A 27,267-nucleotide genomic window follows, 5' to 3' on the forward strand; every position below is an offset into this window, starting at 1 on the left:
ATATATGGCACCTCCACCATGTAACAGTAAAAACCTGCTGAAAATGGCAGAAAACTCTGTCAGTTGGGAGTTAGAAAGCCCTACATGAGGACCCAAAATACAACAGGTTTTTAAAATATAGCTATACACATGTCTAAATTCATGCTAGCATTTCACCATTAAAAACAAATTAGGCAAAGTAAGATTTTTTTGTGAAAAGAATGTCTTTCTAAAAACTTTGAAAAAGAGTTTAGGGAAAGATTTTAGGAATGCTCTGACTGATACATTTGCTCAGTTTTAGCTTATACTAGCTTTTGATTACTTGAATGGTGGTGTCTTGTATTTGTCTCTCACAGCGCTAAAAGTAACTGCCTCAAATATGATTTGATCGTGTAAACCACAGCGCCAGTGTCTCTGTCTGCACTGCCAGGCCAGTAAAATAGTAGATAATACACAATGAGTTTTAATTCCAGATATATTAATTCATTCTTAACTCATTTGCAATAACTGTAGGAGCTAAAGTCTTTATACACAGGCTTAAAACTAACATGAGCACATTTTTCTTCTTATCTCATACCATGTCCCTTTAGGATCTCCATGAAATCAGAACACGGTGAAAGGTGGTTGATACAATCAATAATGACAATCAATGATTTAATTTATATCATATGATGTATAAGAAAAAAATCGTTGTTCTTTTTGGGAGAAACTTAACATTTGAGTTAGTCTCAGTCTCAATCTTAAAACTGTTGGTTTAAAGATGAACTTTATTTGCTTTGACAACTCTGGATGTTTGCTTGTCTTGTCGCTTACTGTGGCTGGTTAAGACTTGAAGATTTTATGGAGAAGAGCTTTTATTGCTCGACATATAATTGTGTCAAGTTTGATGAGGACGCAGCATTGCACTTGAAGCGGAGGACCTGAACATTAATGTGATTTCTGACATATGTTTCTTGTATGTCGGAGAAGAGAACATGATTGAGTGAAACTTTTCCCACATGAAGAGCAGTGATACGGCTTCTCTCCAGTGTGGGTCCTTTCATGTCTTTTACAAGATCCATAAGTACTGAATGTCTTGTCACAGTGTGAACATTTGTTAGGTTTTTCTCCAGTGTGGATTCTCTGGTGCAGTCTGAGTTCAACATTTCTAATAAAGGTCTTCCCACAATCAAAGCACATATGATTCTTCACACCGCTGTGTCTTTCCTGGTGATTTTTTAAATGTCGCATCTGAGCAAAACTCTTTTCACACAAAGAACACTTGTGATGTTCCTTCTTTGTATGAACTTTCAAGTGGTCCTTCAGGGATTTTGCCGCAGAAAAGCCTTTTCCACACTGATCACAGTTATATGGTCTTACTCCAGAGTGAATGATCAGATGTGATTTTAAATTCCTTAAATATGCAAAACTCATCCAACACTGATCGCACACATAAGGCTTCACTCCAGTGTGGATCCTCATGTGTTCAGTAAGGTTTGTTTTCTGTGTGAAACTCTTCCCACATTGATCACATGTGTATGGTTTCACTCCACTATGAACTTTCAAGTGAACTTTTAAAATTCTTTTGTAGGCAAAACTCTTCCTGCACTTCCTACATTTAAAAGGCCTCTCTCCGGTGTGGATTCTCATGTGATCCGTTAAGGCATTTTTATGAGTGAAACTCCGTCCACATTGATCACACGTGTAAGGCTTCTCTCCGGTGTGAACTATCATGTGGAGTTTAAGACTATGTTTGTTCATGTAACTTTTTCCACACAGATGACAAATGGGCTTTTTTTGCCCTTTTGCTGTTCTTCTCTGTAAGAAATTGCTTTCAGTCTGTTTCTGCTCCGCTTCACTCAGATCTTCACTCTCCTCGTTCTCTTCCATCAGGTCTAAATAAAATAAACATTTAAGTAAACCATGAATTCAAAGACAGAAATGTATATATATCAAAAAGTATGATTGTTTGGATGATTTTTTAAATATAAAGAAAGTATTTGTCTATGGAAATTTACATGAATTGGAAATATTGATCTTCTAATTATTATTTTTAACATTAATTCATTCATTATTATCTCAAATCCCATGTTTTGCAGTGAGAACTATTAAATGTTTAATTAACTACACAATTATCTAGGGCTGCCCCCTAAGAGTCGACTAATTGTTAGTCAACCATAAGAGGCTTGGTCGACCAAAATTTTATTAGTCACAGGAAAAAAATAATAAAAAAATTCCACATGCGAAGTAGGCCTAACGCAGTTGGAGAGATCGTTAAGAGCTAGTCTATGGTACATCGACAGGCAGGACATCCAAATGCTTTACAGTCATTCATCTACCTCTCAAATAATGCTTATCATCTGAAATATGCAAGTATTACCAACTTTACATGGCTGCTCAAGCTAATGTTAACCTTATGAAATACGCGGTATTCAAGTGTCTGTGTGGAAGCCGAACAGCGCGCTCTCTGCAAGACAGATGGATGCGCCAAACTAACTTGCTCTTAAAATACTCCCTCATTTTTTGTCATACAGATAAGAGTTATACAACTTTCAAATCTGTTAAGACTCTACATTTATTTGTGTGCACTAACAATACTGTGCTTTTGTAAAATAATGAAAGCAAACATTATGTGCTTTCTGCCGTCTCAGTCTGTGAACTTGAACGCACAACTCTGAATATATCTTTGCCTTACAAACATTGTCTACTTTTAAATGAACTAATTCAAATGGAAAACAAATTCTCAGATTATGTAATCCATATGAAAAATGAATACAGACGCATCCACTGTAGAGTCAGTGTCGCAGACTTCATTTCTTAATCAGAAAACAAAGAAAGCACTAGTTTATCAAATTAGTAAAATGTTAATGCAGTCTCCTAAACATTCATAATCATTACTTCTGCCTCTGTGCTGTGGCAAGCTTTATGTATGTACTTGAGCGCTTATTAGGCTATGTATTCAATTAAAGGCTCATTATAATGATTTAAATGGTTTTTTAATATATGTGCGATTAGTCGACTAATGCTTCAAATGAATGATTACCAGTCGACCAGAAAAATCCTTAGTCAAGGGCAGCCCTACAATTATCTAATATAACATTGATATTAAAACATGTAATAATGCCACAACTTTAAAAAATTAGATGGTGAACATGAACATGGTTTGTGTAAGATTAACAACACAATATTAACTGTTTGATAATGCTGTCAAGCCAAAGGTCTATGATCTTTAAGTATAATTCTTTTTTCGAATCAGCTCCTGGTTTAAACATATGGTTAAACCAATATTTCCACTGTGTAACTTTTACTACAGTTAGATTAAATTAGATTTAACTTCATTGTCATTGCACATGAAGGGTACAAGGCAACAAAAGGCAGTTAGCATCTCACCAGAAGTGCAATAAGCAGTAAGTACAGGATATACAGTGTCAAAAAAACATGATTTTGATGAAGGGAATGGATCAGTAGCTGATGTGACTTAGTGGAAATGCCGACTAATTTGCTTATTTTTGGATCTATGTATACAAATAAAGCAAGGTTGTAGAGTTACAACTTACATTCAAACTATTTGATTATTTATTTATTTTTTGGTCATTGTAAGAATCCACCCACCGGCCCAAAAAGCGGAATCCAGTGGCCTGGTCGAAGGTTTAATGTGTAATCAGGATTTTTTTTTTTACTTTTAGTCTGTCTATCTGACTCCAATTCATGTGATGATTAGATCTAGGCAATATTTCTGATTAAAAGCTGATCACAGATATCAATTGTTTATTAATTTAGATGTTTGAGTATTCTGGATCTGCCATGTATAGCAACTGCCATGCTATTGAGAGTGAGGAGTTGTCGTCATAGCACAGAGCCCCTCCCCTCGATATCACAGTCTCCGCCATGTTGGCAGGACACCGGCGGCGAAACAGGATTGTTTACATGTGTTGTTAACTCGGTAGTAGAGGAGGTTTTTGCAATTCCGCACTGTTTAACCATGCCTGGAAGTTACTGCTGAGTTAAAAACTGCTCCAGTACCTCACACGATACATATGGAAAACATAGGAACAATGGAATACAGTTTTTTAGGTTACACCAAGCGCAAAACAGTGGTATTTGGAGAAGCTCTCGGGCATCCAAAATATCGACCCATACGAGCTCCCTGCAGTGGCACAGAGACCTGGACCATACTTCCACGCACACATATGGACATTGTGAATGATCTAGTTTTTGGTGTAAGTTACTACACAATGCAGGAGTTTAAAAGACACAAGTCTTTGGAAAGTTACGAGGCTTTCTGCTGTGGCTGGGTGCAGGACAAGCCTCCAGGTGATGAAAACTGCGTTGTACTGGCCAAGGTTAGTTTATTCACATGCGATTTAGCGTGTTGTAATTACACATTGCATTTAGCAGACACTTCTTGACCAAAATGACAAAGTAACTTAATAAACTGCGACTGTTTCGTAAACACTAGATTGTAACGAGATGTTCAATGTACACAAACGTTTCCAACATGTTTTGATGTAGGGTAAACCTGTGTATGTTTAGTTATAATTTGATTTTAGCCCAATGACACACATTGTACCAGGTTTTTGTGTTGGGGGCTGCAAAGTGGACAAACCAGTTCTGGGTTGGCTAGGGTAGTTAAATGTGTGATTGCAAGATGTAAATGTCCTGGTTAGATTAAAGCCATTAACAGCGTGAATGCAAGGTGACTTACATCATAAACAAGATAATTCACAATGTCCATATGTGTGCACGGAGGTAAATGGTCCAGGTGTCTGTGCCGCTGCAGGGAGCTAGTATGGGTCGATATTTTGGATGCCTGAGAGCTTCTCCAAATACCGCTGTTTTGCACTTGGTGTGAGCTTGTTCCTATAAGGTCCCCTTTCTTTCGCCTTATCTTTCGCATTGCTTTACTTTCTTTATTTCTTTCTCGTATTCGTAGATCCGTCTCTGTTCCGCCGACATAATAAATGCGCAAAAATGAAAGAGCTCTGGAATGTTTAGTCACGCCTCTGTGAAGTTCTAAAGGCGTTGCCCCTGACAACCGATAGCGTGTCCTACCATCATGGCCGACTGGCTCAGACCCCTCCCAAATCAACCCAAATCGGCACGTGACTCCTCACTCTCACTACAGTGTGCTCTATGGGCACAATGTTTTTACCACAATTAAATTTGTGCAGAGCTCCAGAGACTCTCACACACTGCATGGGAGTTTCTGGCTATAGAATCCCCCAAAAATTGTGTGTTTTGTCACGTCACTTATATACTCAAATAAGAAAAACAAAGAAATCTTCAAATCAGTTGTAAAAACAAAAATGTGCTTTTGGTTTGTTGGGTTCTGTGTCCCAAGGTCACATCTGGCTGGAGCCAGATAAACATTTCCACAGACCCCTAAAGAGGAACACACCCCCTCCTCAACAAGACACAATTCTACAAAAGTTTTCAATATCTCACATAATATAAGTGACTACTGTGAAATTGAAAGCAATTTACCAATCGCACAAATACCTTTAAAATTAAACATCCAAACATGAAGGGGTTCACAAGACACATTATATGTTGGATAAAGATATTCTTTATGAACTTTAAGGGAAACCTTTTGGGGGTCATCAAAGATGAGTTTTAAGGGATAAAATAAGTAACTGCAAAAGGATTTTAAAATTGAAACATTGTTTTGAGAAAAATCTCCCATCACATTTAGTGTAGGATAAAGAGTTCATAATATTTAGCCTGTCCATGATGCTTCTTTCACTGATCCTTTGCTTGAAAAGATTCAGTTTCAGGCTCCAGTTTGTACCCAGTCCATAAAATGTGCTTGAAATAGTATTTATATAATGTTATGTCACAGCTTTTAATACTTTGCTAGATACAACCACTAAATCTAATTGAAAACAGTTTTAAATTCTATAAACTTTATGTTCTTTATGTAAACACCAACCTCTTTGTTCTTCAGGATCTTCATGTTCCATTCTGCAGGGGTCTGGATCACTCATGCTCTCAGTGTTCTTTCAGGAACTGACTTCACTTGTAGACTAATGGGAATGTTCGCAGCATTTATGAGGGAATTGCTGTGGGAGGAGCTTCACTGTTGAGGTGTTGCAGATGTGCCAAAATCCAATAATAATAATAAATGAATAAAAATAGTTACTGAGTCAGTTACACACAGTTTAAGCATTTATGTTTTGGGTTTATCTATCAATTTATGAAAATGTAGTATTAATTTACACATGAAGTTAAATAGTCACTTATTTCTGTTTTGTTTTTCATTTCATTTCATTTTTATCCCTTTACCAATCATTTTAACATATATAGAAAGAAATACATTCATACCACAATTAAAATAATATAAAAACTATGAATAATAAAAAAACAGAATAACAAATTCAGATATATTAATGTAAAGATTTTTAAGCAGCAAATAACACATAGCTGAATGCAACGTCATGTAGCTATACGTTTTTCTTTTGATAGGTTTTTACATTTTTCTTGTTTTTATATGAAACGTGGTTTATCACAGACTATAAAGAAATAAATGCTTTATAGTTAGATTACAGAATTATTAAATGTATGTCTTCTAGGTATGACAAGTCACATAGTTGGCCTAAATGTGACACCAATAAAATGTGCTTCACCTGGCTGTTTACAGGTGATCTAAAGACATCAGCATAATGAATGAGGCGAAAACAGGCCCTATTGACATTTAGTATGGAGGCATTTTAGCATGTTAATAGTGACACTAGCTCATCAACAGAGATCTCTCTTTATTTATCTCACTTTGTAAATGTTTGTGGTAGAATATATATATATATATATATATATATATATATATATATATATATATATATATATATATATATATATATATATAGTCTCCAATGGAGTTTCATTAACAATAAAATGTGAATAACAATAGCAGCATATGTCCGTATGAATCGAAATAACTAATTATATGTTAACCATAACCTCATTAGGTTTAATGTATGTGAACAAATTTCATATTTAAGAAAAAAACATAGTTTTGTTAAAGTCATTGTTATTGTTTATTTTAATTTGCATCTTTATTATTTCGCTGATTTGTGTAATATGGATTATAGACGTTAATATATTCCACATTGCTTATAGGTTGTGGGTGCGCTGGATGATTACTGACATACATTATATTTCTGTTGAGAAACTTTCTTGGCATACCAAAAACAATCATTCTGGGAATGTTTTGGTAACCAAAAAATTTACTTTGAGACTTTGTGCATGCTTTAGGTATGTATGCGCTTAAATGGACAAATATAAAAGTGTCCAAAAGTTTTGAGAATTACAAGTTTTGAGAATTACATTAATATTGGAAATTGGAAAAGTTGCTGCTTAAGTCTTTATAATAGCAATTTGCATATACTCCAGAATGTTATGAAGAGTGATCAGATGAATTGCATAGTCCATCTTTGCCATGAAAATTAACTTAATCCCAAAAAAAACCTTTCCACTGCATTTCATTGCTGTCATTAAAGGACCTGCTAAGATAATTTCAGTAATCGTCTTGTTAACTCAGGTGAGAATGTTGACGAGCACAAGGCTGGAGATCATTATGTCAGGCTGATTGGGTTAGAATGGCAGACTTGAAATGTTAAAAGGAGGGTGATGCTTGAAATCATTGTTCTTCCATTGTTAACCATGGTGACCTGCTAAGAAACGCGTGCAGCCATCATTGCGTTGCATAAAAATGGCTTCACAGGCAAGGATATTGTGGCTACTAAGATTGCACCTAAATCAACAATTTATAGGACCATCAAGGAAAGAGGTTCAATTCTTGTAAAGAAGGCTTCAGGGCGTCCAAGAAAGTCCAGCAAGCGCCAGGATCGTCTCCTAAAGAGGATTCAGCTGCGGGATCGGAGTGCCACCAGTGCAGAGCTTGCTCAGGAATGGCAGAAGGCAGGTGTGAGTGCATCTGCACGCACAGTGAGGCCAAGACTTTTGGAAGATGGCCTGGTGTCAAGAAGGGCAGCAAAGAAGCCACTTCTCTCCAAAAAAAAACATCAGGGACAGATTGATCTTCTGCAGAAAGTATAGTGAATGGACTGCTGAGGACTGGGGCAAAGTCATATTCTCTGATAAATCCCCTTTCCAATTGTTTGGGGCAGCTGGAAAAAGGCTTGTCCGGAGAAGAAAAGGTGAGCGCTACCATCAGTCCTGTGTCATGCCAACAGTAAAGCATCCTGACACCATTCATGTGTGGGGTTGCTTCTCATCCAAGGGAGTGGGCTCACTCACAATTCTGCCTAAAAACACAGCCATGAATAAAGAATGGTACCAAAACACCCTCCAACAGCAACTTCTTCCAGCAATCCAACAACAGTTTGGTGAAGAACAATGCATTTTCCAGCATGATGGAGCACCGTGCCATAAGGCAAAAGTGATAACTAAGTGGCTCAGGGACCAGAATGTTGAAATTTTGGGTCCATGGACTGGAAACTCCCCAGATCTTAATCCCATTGAGAACTTGTGGTCAATCCTCAAGAGACGGGTGGACAAACAAAAACCCACTAATTCTGACAAACTCCAAGAAGTGATTATGAAAGAATGGGTTGCTATCAGTCAGGATTTGGCCCAGAAGTTGATTGAGAGCGTGCCCAGTCGAATTGCAGAGGTCCTGAAAAAGAAGGGCCAACACTGCAATACTGACTCTTTGCATAAATGTCATGTAATTGTCGATAAAAGCCTTTGAAACGTATGAAGTGCTTGTAATTATATTTCAGTACATCACAGAAACAAAGATCTAAAAGCAGTTTAGCAGCAAACTTTTTGAAAACTAATATTTATGTAATTCTCAAAACTTTTGGCCACGACTGTACACGTTTAAGCTGAGTTACTATGGTCTAGAGCTGACATTGCTTGTCACATTGTGAGGTTAAGGGTTTTCTTCACTGTGAGTTCTCTGGTGCAGTTTCAGTTCGGCGTGTGTAATAACATTTTTCCCACAATTAAGTACATTTGATCTTTCACACCTGCAACTTTTCAGGTGTATTTTAAGAGCACTCAGCTCCCTAAAACTCTTTCCACACAAAGAACAAATGTGTGGCTTCTGCTCTGCATGAACTTTCAGGTGGCTCTTTAAGAGTAATGATGAAAGAAATAAAAATTCACACTGATCACAGTAAAATGTTTTTTCTCTAGAGTGAAAACGCAGATGCAATTTTAAGAGATGGCATGTGCAAAACTCTTCCCGCACTGATAACATGTGTTTCATGAACTCTATACACTTCACTTCAAGACTGATGAGAATTTTCCAGAATTTGTTGATAAATTGCTGTGTTATAGGAGCAGATCTGCCCAAATAGAAAATAAATCAGTTACTGAACTGGATTAAAATAAATTCACACAATTTAAGCATGTGTTTTGTTTATCCATCTATGAAGATATAAAGTTACTGATTTTGTTTAAGGTTCACATTGTACATATTTCTATTTTGTTTGTGCGTTAAATATAAAAAAAATTAATCACTTTATCTTACCCTTTATTTTCCCTATAAACAAATAGACAAATAAATTTAATAAAAAAATTTATAAAAAAAAGTAAAAGTATGAATAAAAAGGAATAATTAATTCAGAAATAAATGTAAACAATTGTAACCAACATATATCACTCCAATTAAATTCAATATCATATAGCTGTGTTTTTGATCATCAGTGTTTAGATTTTAGTTGTTTTTACATGAAACATTGTTTCATAAATGTTGGGTTTTTTGTGCCACATCCAGTTTAGACAGCACAACTTAGAGTTAAATAAATGCTGTCAAAGATATCTTGTAGATATGGAGATGGTGGTGATGGAGCAGTTTGTTCAGGCTGTTCACAGTTTACAGGTGATCTGAAGACATCAGCATAATGGGTGAGGCGAAAATCTGAGCCATTGAAATGCAATGTAAAAGCATTTCAGCAGCTGTCTGTGACAAAACAAGCCTTACGGGATCATCTGCTATGATGGCTTTTGTTTTATCCACTTAAATGAGAAGTACTTGGGCTGTCCAATCTATTAAGACTGTGTCCGTTCCCCGAATAGTGAGGTTAAAATATACATTTAATGTAGGATCTTGAATTTATTTTACTGTGATTAAACCAGAAAAATTTAAAATAGATGAACAGAACAGTTTTTCAAGTTTGGGCTCATAAACATTAGATCACTCACACCCAAAGAAGTTATTGTAAATGAAATGATCACAGATAATAGTTTTGATATATGCACTCTGCTTGACTGAAACCTGAATGCAAAACCTGAAACCTAAAACCAAATGATTATTTTGGTCTAAATGAGTTGACTCCACCGAACTACTGTTATAAGCATGAGCCCCATCAGACTGAGGTGTTGCAACAATATATAGTGATATTCTCAATGTTACCCAGAAAACAGGATACAGGTTTAACTCATTTCTGCTTAATGTTACACTGTCGGATATGTAAAGTAAATCTATTGTGTCTCTTGCTCTGGCTACTGTTTATAGATCACCAGGGCCGTATACAGAATTCCTAAAAGAGTTAGCATTTATCCTCTCAGGCCTATTGGTTACCATTGATAAAGCGCTAATTGTCTGAGATTTTAATATTCACGTTGATAATACAAATGATGCATTGGGACTTGCGTTTACTGACCTAATAAACTCTTTTGGAGTCAAGCAAAATGTCACCGGGCCCACTCGTCGTTTTAAACATATGCTAGATTTAATTATATCACATGGAATCTTCCATTTATGTCTAAAATTGTAGAAAAAGTTGTCTGCTCAATTGTGCTCTGTCCTGCAAAAAAAAGATCTATATGAAGAATTTCAGTTGGGTTTCAGAACACACCATAATACAGAAACTGCACTTGTTAAAATTACAAATGACTTGCTTCTTGAGTCAGATCAAGGCTGCACCTCATTGCTTGTTTTACTTGATCTTAGTGCTGTGTTCAACACTATAGATCATGACATACTCATAGATCGATTACAAAACTATACAGGTATTCAAGGGCAGGCTCTAAGATGGTTTAGATCCTACCTGTCCGATCGCTACCATTTTGTTTACTTAAATGGGGAGTCATCTCATTTATCATCAGTAAAATATGGAGTGCCACAAGGATCTGTCCTAGATCCTCTGCTATTTTCAATATACATGTTGCCCCTTGCTAATATTAGAAAATACAGGATTGGTTTCAACTATTATGGTGATGATACTCAACTATATATATCAACGAGACCAGATAAAACTTCTAAATTATCTAAGCTAACAGAGTGTGTTAAAAATGTAAAAGATTGGATGACCAATAATTTTCTCCTATTAAATTTGGATAAGACAGTACATCCGTCTAGTTGCAAATTGTAATATCTCTGTTACTTCCTGTACAGTCAAAAATCTATGTATTATATTAGACAGCAACTTGTTTTTTGAAAATCATATTTCCCATGTTACAAAAACAGCATTCTTCAATCTTAGAAACATTGCGAAGCCACGAAACGTTACCTGTTTCTGATGCAGAAAAGCTAGTTCATGCATTCATGACCTCTAGACTGGACCATTGAAATGCACTTCTAGGTGATTGTCCTGCTTCTTCAATAAACAAGCTACAGGTAGTCCAAAATGCAGTAGCTAGAGTCCTTACCAGGTCAAGAAAATATGATCATATTACCCCAATTTTACAGTCTCTGCACTGGCCACCTATTAAGTTCCGTATCAGTTACAAAATATTATTAGTTACCTATAAGGCCCTAAATGGTTTAGCTCCTGTGTATGTAACTAGCGTTCTACCACGTTACAATCCATCACGCTCCCTTTTTCGCTTTGGCTCCCAAACTCTGGAATAGCCTTCCTGATATTGTTCGGGGTTTAGACATACTCTCTCTGTTTAAATCTAGATTAAAAACACATCTCCTTGAATAAGCATTTGTATAATGCATCTCATAATTTTGGACTGCAGTTATATCTGATCAAATGTGCATTATTATTCTTTAGTTTGGTTTAAACTAATTAAATTTACTTGGCTGGAATAGCAGCTACGACCATTATGTCTCTTTGTTTCTCTGTTTGCCATGTGATTTACATCCCTTGGTAACCAGGATTTACACAAGCTTCAGTCTGGATCCAGAACACCTAAAAACAGATGATGCCACCCCTCAGAGGACCTCAGATGATGCCAACCCTGAAACAACATATAGAACTACCAAATTTTGCAGTAAGTTTGATTGCATTATATAATAATCGGTTAAAAGTATTCATCGTCTTTTTGCTTACGTCTTGTGTTTTGTCTGCCATATGCACATAAACTGACAGTCATCTCTGATAAGCTACTATACTAAACATTGTAGAAACTGAATTTTCTGAAAAGTTGCTTTGCAATGATTTGTGTCATAAAAAACCACTATACAAATAAACTTGAATTGAATTTAGCAGAGATCTCCCTTTATTGTAAGTGTTTGGACTAGAAATGTACTGCAATGTGTAAACTGCTCAATTATAGTATTATTTCTCTTAATATGTGTGACAATTATAAAAATTAAAAAAAAAACAGTAGTTTTTGTTGTTGTTGTTTCTGCTTCCTTTCCATGTTAGAGACCATTTCATTAACTGCTACAGCACAATATGTCTATTCAAGTCAAGTCACCATTAGCACTTTTTACAATACAGATTGTGTCTAAACAGATTTACAGTGGCATATTAGGGATGTAAGGATTAACTGTGAACTGTTTGAAAAAAGATTTTTAAAAAATATAAAAAAAACTGGTTGATATGCTAAACAAAGTGCGATTTCGTTAGGGATAGAGTTTATATGATGTATGCCGTAGGGCAGTGGTTCCCAACCTTTTTCAACTCGCGGCCCACACAACCAAACACATATGTTTGCACGGCCCACTGCAAAAAAATTAACTGACCCCGCTACTGTTGGGTTAATAACTTAGTACTCAGAAGCTAGATTGTTAACTGTCTTTATTGAATGAACTGACAATGAACAGAAAATAACTCGGGCTGGCACCCCTTGGTATAACTGCTGTTGTTCTGTAGCATATGCAGCAAAAATATCTAAGATAAATTGGTGGTTTATCCAACCAATCAGCGAGCTCGAATAATGGAAGCATGGTTACAGTTTAATATTTTTTTTTGTTATTTAATTATATGAAATGATGTTACTATGTTATGACTAAGACATTTTTATATATATTAACAATATTATTTATTTTAATAGTAATTGGCAGCCCACCTGCAATACCACCGCGGACCACAGGTTGAAAACCACTGCCGTAGAGGAACTTACTATCTTTAGAAAACTTTAGATGGCATGTTTTCTTTTCATCTTCCCTCTGTAATGCATATTAAAGTTCATAAGTGCAGCGCTGGCTTGTTTACAGTGGAAACCAAGGAAACGCTTTAAGCACAGAGAGTGAATCTGCATCTCATTTAGCACATACGCTGTTTCTTTTTCATGCAGATATTTTTTTTATGTAGGCCTATAGTTTCACAAAACTGAATAATTATATAATAATTATATAATTAATATATAGTTATATAATTCAGTTTTTGCTTCAAATTTCGAAATTATACAATTTAATTTAGATTAAAAACTGCTCAAGTTGCATGTATGCAGCATCTTTGTTTGGATTATGATTAAAATGCAGTGGTTGCCTGCCTCTTAATTTTAAATGGAAATAGCACAGACAAAACCTCATTTTGTTTATATGAAGAGATTTCTTTTATTTCTGTTATTTCATTTTATTTAGTTTTATTATTTACATTTACATTATATTTAAAATTTGTTTTTTGGCAGACGCTTTTATCCAAACGACTTAAAAATGAGGACAATACTGTAGAAGCAATCAAAACCAACAAAAGAGCAATGATATGCAAGTGCTATATTAGTATATTATTATAGTGTTATATTTCAATTTCACAAAGAAATGTGCAGCATTTTGTCCAAGCAATAATAAAAGGACACAATTTATATTTGTCTTAAATCTCATTTTGTAAAAAAAAAGTATAATTGTGAATCGAATGTTGACTTGAGAGAATCGTTAAATCCCTGGTGTTCTACTCTTAATCTCGTCATCACTATTTCTTCTTTCCTAGTTCCTCCACAGTTCCTCACAGTCCCAACTTTATTGTTATTATTATTAGAATTCTCATTATATACAGTACATAAACAGTCAGCATCTAATTATTATCACGTTTGTGTTATTTCAAATTATGTTCCTGTTGAGGAAAAAACAATCATATCCACATGCTCTGGTGAAAGCCAACAAGAAAGCCAGCCTTATCTTCACAATAATGCCATCTGCAGAGAAAACACGCTTTAATGGCACAGGCATTGCAGGGGCATGTAGATAATGGTTTGCTATGTGACCAAGTTAATTAAAGAAATTAGTATTCCCTTTCCACCGATAAATCAGATCTAGTGCAAAAAAAAAACAATTTTTTTTTTTTTTTTTCTTACAAACCATACAAACGTGAGATTAAACAACAATAGCAAGCATTGCGAGATAATTAAAATAATTTAGAGTAATATAAAATATACAAACAGAATGACAAATGCATAACAATAATGATTAAAACAACGTTTAATAAAATATATTCATCATAAATAATATAATAGTTCTTTATTGTTCTAATAATCTGCTTTGTAAATACAGGTGTTTGATGCAATCTTAAAGATCAGAACTCAAACTACTTTAGACATACATTTTTTTTATGACAGATTAGAGAAGAATAATGAGTGAAACGCTTCCCACATGAATGGCAGTGATACGGCTTCTCTCCCGTGTGGATCATCTCGTGTATTTTCAGATATTCTGACCGTTTGAAGCTCCTGTCACAGTGTGAACACTTATAGGGTGTTTCTGTAGTGTGAACTATCTGGTGCTGTTTCATTTCACTATCAGTAAAAAAAGCCTTTCCACACCGAGAACAAGAATGATCCTTCACACCGCTGTGTCTTTTCTGGTGTGACTTTAAATTACCAATCTGTCTAAAACTCTTTCCACACAATGAACATACATAAGGCCTCTCCTTGGTATGAACTTTCATGTGGTCCTTCAGGAAATCTGCCCTAAAAAACTTCTTACCGCATTGGTCACAGTTATACAGTCTTTCTCTAGAATGAGTAAGCAGGTGTACTTTAAAAACACTTGATTTTCGGAAACTCTTCCCACACTGATCACACTTGTGCAGTTTCTCCCCGGTGTGGATTTTCATGTGATCATTAAGGTATCCTTTTCGAGCATAACTCTTTCCACATTGAGCACATGTGTGCGGTTTCTCTCCGGTGTGGATTTTCATGTGTTCATTAAGGTAAGCTTTTCGAGCATAACTCATTCCACACTGAGCACATATGTGTGGTTTCTCTCCGGTGTGAATTGCCATGTGGTCATTAAAGTTACCTTTATGTGTGAAGCTCTTCCCACATTGATCACACGTGAACGGTCTCTCCCCGGTGTGGATTTTCATGTGTTCATTAAAATTCCGTTTTTGTGGAAAACTCTTCCCGCACTGATCACACAAGTATGGTTTCTCTCCAGTGTGGATTTTCATGTGATTATTAAGCGCTCCTTTTTTAATGAAACTCTTCCCGCACTGATCACAGGTGTATGGCTTCTCTGCAGTGTGAATTTTTATGTGTTCTTTAAGGTTTCCATTTTGTGCAAAGCTCTTCCCACACTGATCACATTTGTGCGGCTTCTCTCCAGTGTGGATCCTCATATGTTTGTCAAGGTTTCCTCTAAATGGGAAACTTTTCCCACATTGATCACATTTGTACGGCCTTTCCAGGTTGTGGGTTTTCTTATGTTCATCAAGGTTTTGTTTTTGTGCAAAACTCTTCCCGCACTGATCACAGATGTGTGGCTTCTCTACAGTGTGAATTTTCATGTGATCAATAAGGTTTCCTTTTATTGTGTAAATCTTATCCACCTCATCACACGCATACGACTTTCCTCCACAATTAAATTTTATGTGAAGGTCGAGATTTTGTTTGCATGAAAAACTCTTTCCACGCTGAGGGCAAGAGAAACGTATATCCTCGTTTTTCAATGGGGAACTCCAGGAGGTTTCTTCAGTTTTGACCTGATGTTTCTCCCTCGCTTCAACGAGTTCTTTAATCTCCTTGTTCTCTTCTATTGGGTCTAAAATAAAAGTAAAAAAAAAAAAGTTTAAATAGTTCGACTTTCAGCAAATACAAAAATAAATTTAAATTATTAAATTAAATTAAAAATCGAAGTGAGAAATGTGAAAGGAAAAGGCATGAATCCTGACATAAGAGTGGATATATGAACATTCTGATGCATTTGTTTGAAATGGGTAAATTTGTCATCAAATTTTTATTTTTTAAACATTACAGACACAAATTGAAAGTTTTTAAATGAGAACTACTAACTATATTAAGAGTTTGGTTCCAAAACGCAATAAAACAATTTTGAGTACAAATTTATTGTTTCACATAGCATCTTCAGGATATAATAACATAAAAAAATTCAAATCCAGGTTTTGATTTTCAAAGATTATATTAAAAAAATACAATTCCACAAAATGCAGTAAATCCATGATCATTTTTTTCTCAAAATGCAATAAATCCATTGAATCAATATGAAAGTTATTTTGTTGATCCATGTATGACAGCCTCTGAACTTGGTCAATACTCATCTTATATACAGGCACTGGATTAAATTACATCCATCAGTCATCACTTCCAAAATTAATTCAACGGGTCATCATAATAACGCTATAAATTAATTAAAGCAATAAAATAAAATTTCATCATAAACGAGAACATAAACAACAATATCACATTAGACCACAGAAATTCCAAAATTATATCTCCCTTCCATTCAACTTCCAAAAGTGCATTCATCTTTGCCATGTTACATTCATTTAGTTGACTAGTGCTATGTGCTGTATTAACAAAAACATAAATGGCGTTAATAAAAACACTAACACTGACAAGCTACGCAATATTACTTTTTTAATCGAATGTGATTCATCTAATGAACGCGATAAAGCACAGCTTGTCAGTGATCTATGGCTCTGTGTTTTAAATGCATCTAAATATTTTCCATCTGACAAGATGTGCATGACAATCACATGTGATTTATCATGAAGTCCTTGTTTGTTGATCACAAAGTACAAAGTAGATGAGGAAAACTAGGATGCTGGGTGTATTCAGAGCAGCGCCAATACTGCGTGGAATGATGTGCTGTGATTGTTATTGTTTACAGTGCGTGGAATGGTGCGCTGTGATTGGTTGAGTGGATATATCATATTCTGCAAAAAAGGGAGACTGGCATTTGTTGAGGTTTGGAAAAAAAGGAAGAAAACATGACCTAATAACTCTGTGAATATCGCATTTTGTGTAAAATTAAAATTGGACATTTCAATACTGACCAGAAACAATACTGATTTTGGTGGAAACTATATATTTTTATTTTTGAATAGCGTTTATCGCGTTTTGGAACCAAACTCTTCATATCTTTTCATTAACTATATTTTAGGCAAGTATGTAACATGTTCAGATGTTGTAATAACGTGGCTGCAAAAACTATGAAACAGATGTTAAAAACTATTATTTGGTAAAACAATTGAGTTCTAGTTTTCATTTTGTACCCAATTCATGGAAAGTTACCTGGATATTATTTGCTTTAAAGCTGCAGTACAGAAAAAAATGAACAAAAATCAATCAATCAGTCATTGAACCAGTGCATAAAAAAACTGTTCAAAAGAGTAAGATGGTAAGCTTATAATAATGTTTTATAATCTGAATGGTCATGTTGGATTTCTTAGGAAATGTTAGTTTCGTTTCATCACATTTATCTTTGCATGATGACATCATGTCCAAACAAAAAGAAGCTTTTCAGAGATGGCAACAACTGTGAGACTTAAGTTGCGATAGATACAAGACATCTAGCAAACATTACTTCAAACATCAGCATCACCTAACAGCAGTCCATACATTTTGCCTCTGTCACCATCTCTGTTTTTGCGATTACCTGCAATTGCAGTTATTTGCAGAATAATCTTTACTGAGCGTCTATTTACACTAAGTGAAAATACCCCACCTTATTGGCAGTGGCTATTTACACTACTTCCGCCCATCAACATGTAATTGGCTTAGTTATAGTCAACACTACAAAATACAGTACGTCTGTCACACATCAGCTCCAGTGGCGTAGATGATAAAACATGTATTGAAATCTTTTTGATATTATTGACCCGGGTTCGAACCTGCCTTTTTCCAAACTTTTTTTCCTCCCTTTTTATCGAATCTCATAACAGATCGGAAAGGCATTTACTTCCAATAAAAATAAAGGTGTAGGGAGGGATTTATTGCCCCAATAATATGGCAAATTAAAATTAGAAATGAAGTGCAGATAATTTTCACAATTAGCATTAAGAAGTATAAATAGCAAAATCCTGCTATTTTAACATAGTGTAAATAGAATCTACAACTATTCTCACTTGTGTAAATAGCTAATTGCAAAAAAAAAAAAAAAAAAATTACACTTTATCTCCTTTACGTTGTGCATGAATCTAATGTTTTGAGGTGTATATGTGCTGTCATTCAATGGCAGAGTGGTGATATGTATTTCACGTCCAAAATGATAAGTTTCACCAAAAAATGTCATCTGAGGAAGTACCATGTCTGCCAGATTTGGGCGACCAAAAAAAAAAGTTTCAGGCTACCAATGGTGAATAAACACACCAAGTTAGCACAGGACATATCAAACTGTTATAATTTGCGCTCAAATTGTTAATGTTAACAACATCAGTATTGTGTAACTATGTCTGTTCAGTATGTATTAGTGTAATATGTAGATTCCATTTTCTGTACAGTCTAATATCTAATCATCAAACCATTGAAATTACATCAAAAGAACTTGATCTTTTAACCTCAAAAAGCTATTTAACATTCCTTAGAAATACAAATCTTTTGAAAGTACAGTAATCCCTCTCATTCAGACACGACATAACTCACAGCGAATGACCGAACCACTCCAATTATTAAACATTTTCACAAGCTTACCGTTGTGAATCGGGCAAAGGTATGGAGATAGTTTTGCTCAGCATTTGATTTTGGATCATTTTTAACCAAAATGTGTTTGCAGCTATTATAACTTTATTAAAGAATAAAGAACAAACACCAACCTATTTGTTGCTCAAAATCTTCCTGTTTTATTTCGCAGGACTCTGAAACATTCATGTTTTCAGTCTTCTTTCACAAACTTTATCTTCTTCACTTTTAGGGTAATGGGACCATTCCAGCATTTATTAGTGAACTGCTGTGAAGACACTGAATCAAAAATAAATCGGATATCAAATTAATGACTTAATCAAATCGACTGTAACAATAAAGGCTCGTAATGTAAATAATAGATCATGTTAAAAATACAAAAATTTAAAACATAAATGTGAATTGCTTTGAAAACAAATCGAGTTCGACTTCATTCAAAAACAATACATTTGCTCCAAATAGTCGAAATGATCAAATGCACGAGCATAAAAAACACAAAGAAAATCACAAGTCTTTATGTTTTTAGCATTACCGTTAGTTTCTCATATCTTTGTCTGCTAGGCTTAATGTTTTCAGTCAGCAGACGCCAGAAAAGACGTGCAAATAGAGCTGAACCAGATGAAAACAATACAGAATGTCTCGGTAATGTGTTGATTTAACAAACTCTGTTTTTATGATTGTACAGTTATACGAAGCACCGTGAACGGTCTGTCTTACCGCAGGAGACTGATCACGTCGTCTTGCTGTTTCACGACGAATCGTTGACACATACAGTAAGTGCATTACCGCCACCTATCGACGAATTACATATTAACACTATACGTGTGTGACACGCGGGTGTTGTTTTTATCCCGATTTATATGGAACCCAGACAAACATGGAATTATTATTATTTATTTTCTTTTTTTTCTACATACCTCACAGAAAAAACTACACAAATTAATCATGTTAAACAGGTGGCACACTGTCCACATGTGATCATGTGGAAAACATCAGCAATTACTGTGTGTGTGTTTGTTTCTGTAAGGGATGTGATAAAAACAGAAAATTATTTGCAAAAGTTTAAATTGATCAAGTTTGTAGCCAAACATGTGCCTCATTCCGGCGATGATGAATGTTTTTTTTTTTTTTTTTTTTTGTGGTTGTTCAGGCAAAAACAAAATAGGTTCCAACAATAAATTATGCAAGACAATTATGAAGCATTTTAGATCATGCCATGCTACATAATATGGACCGTCAGATTGTTATCATCAAAACTGTAGTGTTGACCTCACTTATCAATCCTGTTACCAAAGTTATTGAAAGAAAAATGTGACATCAATAACATCCATAATTAGAGAAATACAAGGTCATCTTTCATGTACAATTAATAGATGAACCCTTAGACTTAAAGACCATTTAGACTTATTTTAATCTAAAAAGGGATTGTTATTATGAATTTGAGTTTAAAAACTATGTGTAACCCCAATAAAAATCCTATGTAAGCACGTTTTGCTCAACTGAAGCAGGTCATAGTTCAGAGGGGTAAACACTAAATGCTTGTAAACTTTTTTTAAGATCAAATATCCATTTGATTGGGTTTCCGTAGGTCATATGATGCAGACCTTCTTTGGTTACATGATAACGTAGTAGTTTTCAAAACACAGTGATGTATCACACATCTATCAGCAGCATTTGACATGACTAAAAGCGTAATTTATTCAAATAAACTCCCTTGTAAAATTATGGCCAATTAAAACAGCTAGAATGCTTTTAAGATAAAATCTATGAAGTATTTGAACTGTGTAAAAAATAAACAGGAATCTGAGGGGGAAGGAGAAAGAGGAAGAGAGAGGGGGGGGGGTAGATGGTCATTAAATTGTGCCATTTGGATGTTATAGAAATCAAAAAGCCTTTGATAAATGAAAATGATTAGCACAGCAACTTTATTTTTTCTGGGTCTTTTGATCTTGACTGGTATGTGTTTTATATCATTTTTATGAAATATAATTTGGTATGATTTATTATAATTTTTTTACTTGTTAAGATGATTTTAGATCTTTCTCCCTTCCTCCTGTTTGGTCTGAATCAGGTTTTATTTACTCACTGTTTTCTGCAGGTGTGTTTGGTGATGCAGATGTAATGAAGTCAGTATCAGTGACTGAAGGAGATTCTGTCTCTCTGAACTCTGATGTTACTGAAGAACAGAGAGATGATCTGATGATTTGGAGTTTTGGACCTGAAAAATTTCGTATAGCTGAAATCTATAAGCAGGTCATTAAAATCTATGACAGTAATGTGAAATTTGGAGACAGACTCGAGGTGGACAGTCAAACTGGATCTCTGACCATCAGAAACATCAGAACTGAACACTCTGGACTTTATAAACTATCCATCTTTAGCAAGAGGGAAACTGAATATAAGAATTTCAATATTACTGTCTACCGTGAGTAAATTGATTCTCATGCTAATATAATATGACTGTTAAATATAATATAAACGTCACTGTTTTTTATATTCTAAATATTCCACCAGAAGGCAAAGGTGAAAACAGAAATTATTTTAAAAATTCAAAACATTGTTTATTTTGCCTGTATTGAACTCTCTGAGAGATTTGCACTGTAATATAAATGACAATGTTAATGTGTTTGGTATTAGTGGAATAGATATGCTACGCTGCTGCTGTATCAGACCAAGACTTCCTTCTACAATACATGCACAGACATGCTGCTGCTGGACATATATATGAATTTACCCCCCAATAAAGCAGGAGACAAAAAAATGCAAATTGAAGCCAATACAGCACATGCATGCTGCTCTGCTACTCATCCACAGCGATGCGTGTTGCATTAGTGCTGTCATACAGTATCTGACTATAACATGTTATATAGCCTAAAAAACGCTTTCATATATTTATTATTTAAAACTTTTGGTAGGTACATTTATACTTGTCCAGTTTCAACTGGAATGCATCCCAGACAATCCCCTGAAGTGGTTTAAGAGATCGGATTTAAATTACGTAATCCCGAAAGCATTTCAGATGGCATTTACACCTGGTCTTTTCACAATCTGATAGCTATTCGATCAGAGAAAATAAATGAAATGACCATGTGTAAAAAAAAAAACACACACACACAAAAAAAAACGCTAAAATCAGTCTAAGCTGATTGGCTGGTCTTTGCTGGTTAAAGCTAGAAGAAGCTGGTTTTAAATGGTCTCCCTGCCTGACCAGTTAAAACCAGGCTGGATGAACAGCTAAACCCAGCAAACCAGTTTAGGCTGTTTATTTTTATGTTTGTTTGTTTTTCAGCAGGTAGGCCCTAGACACATGGGTTGATTTCTGAAACACAATGCCCAATCAGAAGCGTTACAATTAGTCAGAATCCACTCATCACTCAAAACGAAGAGTTTTGTTCAGTCCTAAATTCTGGAAGCTTTGAATCCTCTCTTTATAACAAACAGTCATTAAATGCAAGACTGTTAAACTTTTTGATTATGATTCATTTTTTAGGAATTAATAAGTTAAATGTTTGAATTTTTAACAAGCTCTTTGGCTGCTGATGTTACAGAAACAACCCAATTTCATTGCAATTCATCCATATTTTACAAGGTGGCAATTTTTTTCTAAAAGTTTGCTGAATCGTATGTATATTACAAAGTTACCAATTTCTGAATTTGTACAAATGACCTACATTTAACCCTGCCCCTAAACCTACCCTAGTGTACAAATCGTACAAAATTGTACAAGTGAGATTGTACAAATCAGCCACCTCTTTAAACACGAACGAATTGGTCTGAGATAGCATTAGACAGAAACCAGAAATAAAGAGGACAATGTGATTAATAGCAGACTGAGTTACAGACCTATTAGCTCGCACCATCCAGAGTTTCATGAAATAACTTTGTATTTACATGTCTTTATTTTTTAGATGTCAATAATGCATTGTTCCTGAAATCATATTTTATATTCTAGCTCATCTGCCTGTTCCTGTATTTTCCTGTATGTTCCTATATGACAGCTCCTAAACTAAACTCTTATTCTTAAACACTATCTATTTAGTTTTGACAGAAGTATGCTTAAAAAAAGAAAAGTTGATGAAATTATTGTATACAAATGTGTCTCATAAAAGGATCAATAAAATGTTCTTCTGACAAGTAGCCATTAATTAAGCTATTTGAAGACTTATTTGAAACTGGGTTTCAATGTTTTAAATTATTATTATCATTAAAACAGTTAAGACTCGGGAGGAGGAGATACCTTATGCTGATACAACATTCTGTACACAACAGTTACAGGTATAATATGGTAATATTTCTATTACTGAGCAGGTTCTCTACATTTAAACATCCTCAGCTTCTTAAAATTCCCTCTGTAGTGCATTCAACTGCTTTCCCCCCAATATTGTGCAAAACAGACCTGTTATTTTATATGAATGTTAGTCCCTCCCTTCTATACTTTGTTTTTGTTTGTTTGTTGTTTTACAGTAAACTGTTGCTGATGTTCACACAGTGTGCTCAAGTGTACTCAAGACATAATGTAGCATCCAACAGGACTGTTCATTCTGATGCCATGACTTCTGTCAATTCACCAGTTGCTGCCAATTTCTTTTGTACCCCAAATATAATTTTTTTAATCTTGGTTTCCATTAGTAAAGTGATGGTGAATAATTAACAATCTTGGAAATAAATGAAAGGAAACAAGAATGTTCTGTATGGAAGCCCTAAACCAGGAAATAACTAGAGGTAAAAATAGTGTCTTAGATCCTCCCTGTACTAGCCCAATTTCCAATTTCAATTTAAAAAAGTTCACCCAAAAATCTAAGTTAAAAAATTAATAACTCACCCTCATGTCGTTCCAAATCCATAAATCCTCCGTTTATCTTTGGAACACAGTTTAAGATATTTTAGATTTAGTCCGAGAGCTCTCAGTCCCTCCATTGAAGCTGTGTACGGTATACTGTCCATGTCCAGAAAGGTAAGAAAAACATCATCAAAGTAGTCCATGTGACATCAGAGGGTCAGTTAGAATTAGTTGAAGCAAAAACATTTTGTATTTGTAAAAACATTTTGTAAATGTATTTTCGATGCTTCAAAAAATTGCCCAAGGCTATTGCTGTGTCCGAAACTGCTCCCTATCCACTATATAGTGCACTATATGGGGTGTTAGCCGTTTTGTAGTGCTGTCCGAATTCTGAGTGAACTACTTCATTCCCTACATTGGTCCTCTACTTTTTACCCACAATTCATTCTGATTTCGGGTGTACATCTGAGGCACTATTTCCCACAATCCAATGCGGAGTAGCGTCGAGCTGGAAGCGAGAGCGGGAGTGAGCGAGTTTGAATGAGAGATGAAGTTTATATCTTTATTATTTTATTATTATTGTTTTAACATTTTTCCTACATTATTTATATTAAAATATGTTATGTAGGCAATAACTCAGTTTAATATTTGACTAATTTACTGAGGTGGCATCATTGTTAACTTACAAAAATGATGATAATTTGGTGGATAATTTAAATTTTTTCGTTAATAACAGGTAGTGTATTCTGATGTAAAATTAATGGTCGCCTGAGGACGCTCTACAACCATCTTATCTGAGCTCAAAACGCTGCTTGAGTGAGTGTCAAGATACTAAAAATAATAAATACATAGTTATGAACATTTTTACGTGTGTTTATTTTTGTTCTCAGTACGTTATTTTAATAGCATTTAATGATTATGAACATAAAAGCATTACAAAAAAAAACAATAATTATATACCATCGATGAAACCACAAAGCTGACGCGGAGGTATATATAACTGCAATATAAAGTAATTTTGAGTAATATTGAGTTATTTTCTAAAATTAGGTACATGTAATATAAAAGTACATATGGCAATGTTTTTGCAACAGCTCCAAGTCTCACGCACAGTGTAGGCTATACGTCACTGTCCGAATCCGTTCACTTATTTATTTGTTCACTCCTTCCTGATATAGTGAACTCAACTGCCATACAATATATAGGGATTAGTGAACGAGTGAACGAGTGAATGAGTGAGTGATTTCAGACACAGCACATATCTCCGCAATGCTTTTGCTTGTTTTGTCCAAACTTGGTACATTTCATCATAACTATGACCTGAGTTTACATGCAGCATTTCGCACAGCACCACCTACTGGTCAGGAGATTATCAGGGTAAATGCTGCATTTCTACTTTTCCATTAGCACCATCTGCTGTCAGAGAGTGAATGTGAATTTCATTCAGCGTGCACTCGTTCTGCCATGCTCTTCTCTTCTGTGTTGAGCTTGTTTACATCAGAGTGCACATGCATGAAGTATTCTTTTAATGCATATAAAAAAAACTAACTACTAACACAACTAACAGTGTAATTCATTCAAATAAAGTAAGCTGAAGAATTATGGCAAATTAAATTGCAGCTAGATGAAGATGAAAGCTGTTATATTTAAACTGTGTAAAAATACACAGGAATCTGAGGGGGAAGGAGAAAGAGGAAGAGAAAGAGAGAGAGAGAGAGAGAGAGAGAGAGTAGATGGTCATTGAATTGTGCCATTTGAAAGTTATAAAACTCTTTGATAAATGAAAATGATTAGCACAACAACTTTATTGTCTCTGGGTCTCTTGATCTTGACTGGTATGTGTTTTATATCATTTTTATGAAATATAATTTGGTAACAGTATGGATTTATTATTATTTTTATTATTTTTAACTTGTTAAGATGATTTTAGATCTTTCTCCCTTCCTCCTGTTTGGTCTGAATCAGGTTTTATTTACTCACTGTTTTCTGCAGGTGTGTTTGGTGATGCAGATGTAATGAAGTCAGTATCAGTGACTGAAGGAGATTCTGTCTCTCTGAACTCTGATGTTACTGAAGAACAGAGATATGATCTGATGATTTGGAGTTTTGGACCTGAAAATTTTCGTATAGCTGAAATCTATAAGCAGGTCATTAAAATCTATGACAGTAATGTGAAATTTGGAGACAGACTCGAGGTGGACAGTCAAACTGGATCTCTGACCATCAGAAACATCAGAACTGAACACTCTGGACTTTATAAACTATCCATCTTTAGCACCAGAGGAACTTCATACAAGAATTTAAATGTTACAGTCTATGGTGAGTAAACTGATTCTCATGCAAATCTAGACAGTTTGTAATATTTTGAGTTCACCACCAGAAGTCAAAGGTGAAAATGGTAATTCGTCCATATTTTACAAGGTGGCTAATTTTGCTAAATTTTTGCTGAATCTTGTGTACATTCCAAGTTTCCGAGTTTGTATGAATTTGTACAAATTCCCTTCACCTAACCCTGCCACTAAACCTACCCATCCCTGAGGTCTAGACAAATCGTTCAAAATTGTGCAAGTGAGGTCATACAAATTAGCAAACATGTACAAAATGGTTAGTGAGATCGCATTAGACAGAAACCAGAAATCAAGATGACAATCTGATAAATAGCAGAGTGAGTTAATGACCTATTAACTTGCACCATCCAGAGTTTCATGAAATAACTTTGTATTTAAAGATATCTTGATTGTTTAGATGACAATAATACATTGTTTCTGAAATAATATTTTATATTTCTAGCTTCTCTGCCTGATCCTGTCATCACCAGAAACTCTTCACAGTGTTCTTCATCTGAAAGATCAACAAACCAGTATTGTTCACTGCTGTGTTCAGCTGTGAATGTGAGAGATGTGACTCTCTCCTGGTACAAAGGAAACCGTTTATTGTCCAGCATCAGTGTGTCTGATCTCAGCATCAGTCTCTCTCTACCTCTGGAGGTGAAATATCAGGAGAACAACATCTACAGCTGTGTGATCAACAATCCCATCACAAACCAGACCACACATCTCAACATCACTCAACTCTGTCACATATGTGCAGGTAATTCAACAGTAATCAGAATTTCTGTGTTCCATCAAGTATATAGAAAGAATATTTTGGGTCTATAAATGCACTGTTGATGTGAGACCAAAGTTAACTGCTTCCTTTCCATTTTAGAATGGTTTCTTCTAAATAAAGTTCTTGCTGCATCTGTGTCTGCTGTAGCTCTGGTTGTAGCTCTCGTGAGTGTGATGTACTTTCTCTACAGGAAACGCAGAAGGGTGGCACAAAAAAGTAAGCCCTGTCTTCAGTTCCTATAACAAGAATAAAGTAGAAGTATTTTTGCATTAAAACAGATGTTAGTAATTGAGAAATTAACCTTATCCTAACTCTAAAACTTTGTATTTTGAAATGGTTTAGAACCTACAGTGGAAACAGTCCAGACAGAAGATGAAGAGATACAATATGCTGAAACTGGATTTTTTAGACAAAATGAACAA

The 27,267-nt window shown here is 35.0% G+C and overlaps 2 protein-coding genes across 3 annotated transcripts in view; one reads left to right on the forward strand and one right to left on the reverse strand.

The window, feature by feature from the left end:
* The window catches only part of LOC132159615 (SLAM family member 5-like), a 193,411-nt gene that overhangs the window by 102,684 nt on the left and 63,460 nt on the right, over positions 1-27,267 (forward strand). The window lies entirely within an intron of this gene.
* On the reverse strand, positions 14,541-19,707 carry LOC132159612 (gastrula zinc finger protein XlCGF57.1-like). Of its 2 annotated transcripts, XM_059569171.1 has the most exons (3): positions 19,490-19,707; positions 19,092-19,225; positions 14,541-16,078 (listed from the first exon to the last, which is right to left on the reverse strand). In XM_059569171.1, exons 2-3 carry the CDS (start codon positions 19,144-19,146, stop codon positions 14,625-14,627), a joined length of 1,509 nt encoding a protein of 502 aa, XP_059425154.1. In that variant the 5' UTR covers positions 19,147-19,225; positions 19,490-19,707; the 3' UTR covers positions 14,541-14,624. The 2 variants fall into 2 exon arrangements, with proteins under 2 accessions (XP_059425154.1, XP_059425155.1); XM_059569172.1 differs by lacking the exon at positions 19,490-19,707 and having other exon boundaries at positions 19,092-19,235.

This window comes from Carassius carassius, chromosome 16 (assembly GCF_963082965.1).
Source record: "Carassius carassius chromosome 16, fCarCar2.1, whole genome shotgun sequence".
Taxonomy (NCBI): domain Eukaryota; kingdom Metazoa; phylum Chordata; class Actinopteri; order Cypriniformes; family Cyprinidae; genus Carassius; species Carassius carassius.